An 8,658-nucleotide genomic window follows, 5' to 3' on the forward strand; every position below is an offset into this window, starting at 1 on the left:
TTTCGTTTTTGAAAAATAATTTTTTTTTCATTTCTTTAAAAGAAGTTTGTTTTGTAAAAACTGGAAAAACGAATTTGTAAAAACAGATTTTTTTTTGTTTTTTAACAAAATATTTTTGTTTTTTAACAAAATATTTTCGTGTTTTAAAAACTGAAATTTAAAAAGAAAAATTGGAAAATAATGAAAATAGGGGTCGGGTTGTGGGTTTTTCTAAAAGCGGGTCGGGTAAAAAAATAGAAATGGATCGTTTTAATCTGGTGTTGTCACGTGACACTTCATCCAAAATAGGGGTATTTTTGTTTCAAAGTATGATGGTAGGGGTATAGATAACCTAATAGTATGACGGTAAGGATATAGATAACCCAATAATATAACAAGAGGTAGAGGTAAATAATATTTGAAAGTAAAGAAGTATATTTAACCATTTGCCGTTGTTTATTTATATATTGAATTGAACGTTAAGATACCAAAAAATGCCCTATACCATGTATATATACACCCCTCTAAATTAAAGAACCACTCCTATCTTTCCTTTTTTTTTCCCCTCTTCTCTTCAGATCTTCATCTCTCTTCTTTCGCCGGCAAAAATGAAGTTCTCGCCGGCGGCACCACTCTCCCTCTCTCTCCTCCTCCTCCTACTCTTCTCCGCCACCACCTCCGCTCACAACATCACTAAAATCCTCGCCAAACACCCCGAATTCTCCACCTTCAACCACTACTTAACCGTCACACACTTAGCCGCAGAAATCAACCGCCGACAAACCATCACCGTCTGCGCCATCGACAATGCCGCCATGAACGAACTCCTCGAAAAACACCTCCCTACTTACACACTCAAAAACGTCCTATCCCTTCACGTATTCGCCGATTACTTCGGCGCTAAGAAACTTCACCAAATTACAAAAGGCAGTACCTTAACCGCCACCATGTTTCAAGCCACCGGCGAAGCTCCGGGAACCTCCGGTTACATCAACATCACCAACATGAAAGGAGGTAAAGTAGGTTTCGCAAATGAAGACAACGACGGCCATTTCACCGCCACGTTCGTTAAAACCGTACTAGAAATGCCGTACAACATTTCGGTTATTCAAATCAGCCATGTTTTAACTTCAGCCGCCGCCGAAGCTCCTGTTGCTGCGCCCAGTGACTTAAACATCACAACCCTAATGTCCGAACAAGGATGCAAAGCATTTTCCGATTTATTAAAATCTCACCTAGATGTTTCAAAAACATTTGCAGAAAATGTAGAAAGTGGATTAACAGTGTTTTGTCCTACAGATGGAGTTTTAAACGGTTTCATGCCGAAATTCAAGAAGTTGACTAAAGACGGTCAAGCTTCTTTATTATTATACCACGGTGTTCCTGTTTACAATTCTTTAGGTATGTTGAAATCCAACAATGGATTAATGAACACTTTAGCTACTGAGGGGAAAAATAAGTACGATTTCACTGTACAAAATGACGGAGATGATGTTATGTTAAAGACCAAGGTTGTTACAGCGACAATATCTGGAACATTGTACGATGAGGAACCATTGTCGGTTTATAAAGTTGATAAAGTTTTATTGCCACGGGAACTGTTTAAAGCAGTAGCAGAAGAACCAGCACCGGCACCAAAGGGTTCAAAAAAGAAGAAGAGTAAAAAAGGCGGCGGCGACGATATAGAGGACGATAGTGCACCGGAGCCTAGCCCGGAGGACGACGATGCTCCGGCGGATGAGTCGGAAAACTTGAACGGAGCTATTAGTGTGAAAAGTAGTGGGTGGTTGGTTACAGTTGTTTTGAGTGTTATTTGTGTGGCCTTTATTTGATAATTTGGACCATATAGTGAGTCTATACCTTTTGTTTTGGTATGCACATAGATATGATTTTTGCTTTTCATCACAGGTTTTTTTTTTTGGTAATTTGATTGTATTGTGCAATTTTTTTCTTTCTCCACATTGTATTTTGTAATGAAAAAAAAAAGCAATAAATTGCGCGTTTTTTCCACTTAAATTTATAAATATTCGATTTATTTCTAAGCATTTTGCAAATATTTTCTATAACGCCTTCTGTTTGTAGATATATAGAAATAAAGGAAAAAATAAGGTCCAAAGTGCTCACCTACAGCGAGATAATCCAGTCTATCTCGATTAGGATGATAAAAACTCGTCTTTAATTAAAATTTGAATATGCGGGAAAATCTTAATAAAAAGAGGCTCCATCTAATGTTTATCTTAATTCATTTTCTCTTTATTCTTAGTGGGAGTTTGGACATGTAAAATTTCGGAAAAGAATAAATTTTTTCGAAGTGAAAATGATATTCAAAAATTAGAGTTGTGTTTGAACATGAATATAATTTTGGGTTGTTTTTGAATTTTGTAAGTGATGTGAAGTGAAAATTCTAAAAAAAATAACTTTTTAAAGTTTTTTTTTTAAATTTTTAAAAAATTTCGAAATTCATCTGAAAGTGAAAATTGAGAATTTCACGGTCAAACATTAATTTTAAAAAAATGTGAAAATTTTCTGAAAAAAAAAAATAAAAATTTATTGCCAAACGAGCCCTTAGAATGAAAACATATGCATGTGGAGGTTAGCGTGGGACGAAACGCAGAAAAATAAGGGCTTGTTTGGTATGAAGTATAAGAAGGTATAAGGGCGATATAAAAATTTAATATCACCTTAATACCATGTTTGGTTAGCAAATCAGGTATAAGTTATTTCGGTGTTAATTTTAACACCGAGATAACTCATACCTTATAGAGGGTGGAGTAATTAGCACCGGTATAACTTATACCTTCTTCTTAGAAATTATACAATTGTCATTCTTAATACACTATATCAAACAATGAATAAACAACAATCCCAATATAACTAATTCCAGTAAAATTTATCCCAACATAACTTATATCGACATAATTTGTACCGGCATAATCCGTATTCCAACCAAACGATCCATAAGAGTACTTCACATGTGTCGGTGGAAAGGAAATTGGTTTCCTTTTTCACAGAAAAAGAAAAGAATAAGATCTTCATAATAAATAATGGCAACAAAAAGAAGAAGAAGAATAAAGTAGTTCATTTTAATGCGTATTTAGATAGCTTATATGTTTGCTTTTAGTGTGTTGATGACATATCAATTATATTTATTCTGAATAGATCTATGTCATTTTCGCACCTAAAGGGCAAATGATCCGTTGTAATTAATCACCTTAAATAATTGAAAGTTTGAATAATGTATACAACAATTAAAAATCAGACTCGAAATAATTGCTATATGATGAGATTTAGACGTGGCCTAGTGTCGGTGCCCTCTTTTAATTCTTTTTTTAATATGGAGTTATTGAATTTTATATTTTGGGGTTGGTGAATGTGTAGTAATGACCAGTTGGCAAATTGCAACCTTAAAAGATTGCAGTAGTTTGATAAGTACTTTTTTATCTTTAATAAAATATTTTGGGTTAGGAAGCATTTTACTTTTAATATAAAATTTTCCGGAGCGAGAGCGAATCCAAATTTAATTAGGCATCAATACCAATATTCAGTAGTAAAAAAAAAATTAGCAAATTGCATATCTCCAAGAAAGACAAGTTACATGTTAAATCAACCCCACTGCTCCAGCTATTCAATGTATCACAGTATCCTACACAAATAAATACATTAATATTAGTATATACCTACTATTAAAACATTTTCTCTGTTGTAATGCAGGCATAAGTTAAATTAAATATTTCATTTTTACCTTTTTTTAACCGTCTCTTGAATTTAGCCTCGAAATATGAGAGATGCGTCCATTTCCTTGTCAAACACGTAACTAATACAGCTTGTTGAGCTCTAATCAATTTGGCGTGGCTCGGACTCTGATTCTCCTCTTGGCTAATTATAGCATAAGTCACATTAGCAGTCGCAACTAGCCTTTTTGCCAACACATTATTGTGTATATTGCTGTAACTTTCGTTTAATCCCATAAGAAATTGCAACCGCCTTATGTTTTTGAAATGATCTACAGAAAGTTTAGATTTTTCACAATCACAAGAGGGCAAAGGGACTAATACATCAAGTTCATCCCATAAATTCTTCATTTTCGAATAATAGCTAGTGACTGAGTCCATACCTTGCCTAAAAGTCACAATTGCAGTACACAGATGATAAATTCCGGTGGGATTAGATCTGTCAAATCTCTCCTGAAAATAGTTCCAAACTTTCTTCGCATTTGACGCGTATACAATACTCGGCATCAATTCACTTGACACTGCTTCCAATCCATGTCAACACAATAGCATTACACTTTTCCCATTTCTCTGCCAATTCTCCTTTGTAATTGCTTTTCACACAAGTACCGTCTACAAAATCAATCTTACTCTTTCCTCGTAGTGCTAGCTTCGTCACTCTGCTACAAAGGGCATAATTTTCTGACCCTGTGAGTTTAAGCGGTATCAATACGAGTCCCGAAGAATCTCCACCCAAGTGAGGCAACATCATTTTCGGCCATGGCTGCTCAAAAACAGAGCTTCGTTAGTGCTTTGTTTCCTGATTTCCGGCGGAGCTTAGATTAGAGCTGTAAATCCTATGATCGGTGCTCTGATACTATGATAGAATCTATCAAATCTTCTACTCTAAATGTCATGTAAGTGAGGGAAAATAGAAATTGAGAGAAAGAGGAAGAAGAAGATCTATTATTGTTCGATTGATCATAATACAAGGGGAGAGGTTGTTTTATATTGGTGGTTAGTAGTTGACGGATGTACCTAACTAACCACTTAACTGACTAACTTTTCTAATTACATAATGAATCCATTCTTTTATACACACACATACATGTCGCGCCCGTTTTTTCTCGCGAAAGTGCGCTTCGACGTATGACAACTCCTTTAAATGGAAGATAAAGTGTTAAAAGAAGAGTCAACACCTAATGGTTTTAAGGTGCGTTATGGCACCTATTATGCAGATAACTCTGTTTGACTAGTCAATGTCACCAAAGATCGGGTAAGGGCTCACATTACCTCAAATAAAAGGTGTTAGACGCTCTTCGAGGTCCACAACTATGGGTCCGGCTAGAGCTGTCAATATGGGCGGGGTCGGGCTAGCCCAGCCCAGCCCATGTGGGATTTAGCAATTGATAGGTTGGGCTGGGCTAGCCCACCATTTTGATACTCCTTATAATGGTTAGCCCATCCCAGCCCTATGTGTGCTGGGGGCCCCATGGGCCGGCCCATTATTTTTTAAAATATAATTTTATATTTTCTTTAAGTTCTAACCTAAAAAAGATAAATATTTAAAATTTAAATAAATTGATAGGTGTCGCGCCCCCTTTTTCTCGCGAAATCAGGTTTATGACATTTGGAGGGACAACTCGTTCCTTTTGGGAAGTGGGTTTGCATTTGAAGAGTCACCACCTAATGATTAAGGTAAATTAGGACACCAATGTGGTTTGATTTGAATAACTAGAAATGGGGTAAGGGCTTGAAATTATTCTAAGGGGAAGGTGTTAGGCACCCCTCAGAATCCACTAGTGTAGTTCCCAGCCAGACATTTATTGTGAATTCGGGTATAATTAACATATAAGCAAATAAAGCTCAAATAAGAGGGGATTTCAATTCATAATGGTTTGAAAGTAAACAAATTTGAAAGAACGATCAAAGACCTGATTTTTAAATAAAGAGTTACAATGCTAAAAAAGAATAAAGAATAAAGAGGGGGGGGGGGGAGGGCTAGGTTTATTAAAAATATAGATCACCCCACATAATGTCCGGTAATCACTCCTCAATGAGGGGCTACACGTGACATTATCACATGGTCATCATATCCATATCTATCCTTCCCACCCCGTTAAGGCAACAAAGTGCGGATTGGTCTCGATTACTTATTGCATGCTATTATCGGTCCCATTCCTATCAGTCCCGGAGGCACTTAGGACTACTAATCCTAAAATGGAGGGATATTAGGCTTATTTGAAGTTTCAAAGGTAAAAACTCTAAGACGACATACAAAAAAACACATACTGCATATTAAAGGGGAAACACATAAGCATATAGGCTCAAGTATACCTTCTCAAACAAAACATATAAAATAGCATGTCTTACACATACTGCTTAGGTCTGATTTAAAATACTGAAGATGAGGGAGATTAATTATTGAGGTAGATTAGTTTGTTACATAACTCAAATAAGAAGTCTGAATCAGGCTTGCCTACTGGTTGTAGCGATTAACAAAGCAGATTCAATTTGTAGTTATTACTCTAAGGCTTTCCTAAATGTTTAGGCGGCGTCTTTTAGGCATGCTTGCTAAACCTTATTAAGCGAGGGGATTAAGTTATTAAAAGAGGTTCAGAATATATAAAATTAAAAATTAAAACCGGTTACAGGTTCTGCAGGCGATAGTATCTACTATTACTGGTTTTAGTTCCTAGGAGCATGAAATGTAACATTGAATGTGAATAAAATGAATCAGAATTATTTAGAAACCCCTATATACATGATTTCTATATGTAGTGAATATGCAAAATTTAAAATACCCTATATGCATGGTTTCTAGGTGAAGTTTTGAATATACAGAATTAAAAAGTACCCTATAAGCATGTTTTCTAAATGAAGTTTGCATATGCAGAATTTAAAACACCATATAGGCATGTTTTCTAAATGAAGTTTGAATATGCAGAATTTAAAACGTCTTATAGGCATATTTTCTACCCTTGCATGCATATTACCCAACCCTTTTTACTAGACAGCCCCAAATGTTTATTACAATTTATTACAAACCAGAATAATAAATTACATTAGAAAAGTACAACCAGAGGAAGCCTGATTCTTGACTTCCTCTTTGAGTTATGAGATAAACAAACTCAAAGACCATTGATCCAAAGCCTTTCTTCAGACTTGAGTGTGTCAGAGTTCCCTAAGGGCCTCAATAGGACCCCGGGCAGTGCTCACACCCAAGTTTCATAACCAGAATAGGGAAGTGCAGTGTGGAAGTGCCAATCCTCATGTGTTCGAGTTCAGAGGGAGCTCATGGGTCCCAAGGAAAAGCTCACAAGAGGGGGGCAGAACTTAAGTCTAAGAGAGAGTGGAAGTGCAGAAACAAAGGTTTACGAACTAAGGAAGGAAAAAGGTGTTGGGAAACTGTTACAGAGTTGATAACTTCACACAAAAGGGGTTCATGGGTTGAGAATTTATTGCAAAGAGCCTATGTACTTAGGCAAGGGTCAGCTTTGGGCATGCACAATAATAGAAGATGCTGGCATGCCTATAAGCCTACCAGAACACACAGCATTAGAGAGACATAGAGGTAATGATCCCAGGGGATCAAGTTCGAGTTATGAACAACAATGTTCCATACTGCCATGCCTCAAACAAACCATAAGTATATTGGGGTAGGGGTTTAGGGTTCATAATACATAGATTCAGAATAGGAAGAAAGAAATTACAGTGTGCTAAAATAAAGTACTGAATTAAATACAAGCAGTAGGCAGACAAAAATGCAAAAACATAAAGTAATCATGTTGTTGTTGATGCTGAAAACTTAATTAGGACATACCAGTTCAAAGAAGCAAAATGTAGTAAAGAAAGGTAGCAGGATTTTTGAAATATAGGTTTGGCTTTCAGCCATCTAAATAGGCCACAGTAGAAGTAGTGAAGCAAGAGAGAATGTTTTGAGTGTAAGTGAGTTCAGAACTAAGAGTGTTCGTGTATTTGTGCTAATGAAAGAGCAAGGTACTTATAGTGTGAAAACAGGTAGAAAATAAGGCAAGAATCATAGTTTAGCAGTAATTATGAAACTATGTACTAATTAAAATCAAATCAGTATAAGTACTTCTTTTAATTAAGGAGTTAAATTTAAACGGTAATAGGCAGAAAACATTTAAGGAAAGAAATCAAGTAGAGCATCATGTGCAGAATAAACAATTAGGGGTAAGTACATAGAGGTTCAATTAAGGGAACAACTAATGAAGAATCCTTGAAATACTCGGTTAATCCAAATAAGGTAAGAAGACAAAATAAAGTTGCAGAATATGGAGATAATCGAAAATCAATACATAGTAAATCAGGGAATCAAGGATTTCGAAATCACCGATTTAAGGAGAGTAACATGGGTTCCCATGAGTAAGCAAACAAACCAAGTTAAAATAGGAGAATCGAAAGTCTAAGGAAAGTTTTCAAATCAAGCCCAGAAACAAGGAGCTCAGAGTCAATCAAAGAGAGAACCATGAGTCCTGTTTTAGCATATAAATATAGTGCACAAAACATTAGGCATGTGAGGCTAAACTATGGCAAAGAGAAGCAACATGCAATAACAATCACAAAGTTAGTAGACAGTGAACTATCGAAACATGGTAGTCACATAGGTCAACTTTATTAGCTTAGTGATAGAGAAAAGAGAGAGTATCAGAAGCATGCAAAACGATCAAGTAAAAAAAGGCCCTTTCTGAAAAGCATAGTCTAGTTTCAATGATTGCAAAAAACCAAATCACATAAAGAAACAGATGCTGAAACAAAAAGGATTTCGAATCCAATCGAGTAACTTCAAACAGGTAAAATAGCTTCAGAAGCTCAAATAGGCCCCAAAGAAATTAGGGTTTTGAAACCAATCGGATTCAGAGATGATGAACAAGTAAATCACACAGCAAATGGTCTCAAAACTTGAATGAACCCAAACTTTTAGGGTTTTTACCACTAATCGAGT

The 8,658-nt window shown here is 35.8% G+C and overlaps 1 protein-coding gene across 1 annotated transcript; it reads left to right on the plus strand.

The window, feature by feature from the left end:
- The first annotated feature begins 479 nt into the window (after positions 1-479).
- On the plus strand, positions 480-1,995 carry LOC107779390 (fasciclin-like arabinogalactan protein 2). Its single transcript, XM_016599822.2, has one exon. It carries the CDS (start codon positions 588-590, stop codon positions 1,809-1,811), a length of 1,224 nt encoding a protein of 407 aa, XP_016455308.1. The 5' UTR covers positions 480-587; the 3' UTR covers positions 1,812-1,995.
- The last annotated feature ends 6,663 nt before the right edge of the window (positions 1,996-8,658 follow it).

This window comes from Nicotiana tabacum, chromosome 10, assembly GCF_000715075.1.
Source record: "Nicotiana tabacum cultivar K326 chromosome 10, ASM71507v2, whole genome shotgun sequence".
NCBI lineage: Eukaryota > Viridiplantae > Streptophyta > Magnoliopsida > Solanales > Solanaceae > Nicotiana > Nicotiana tabacum.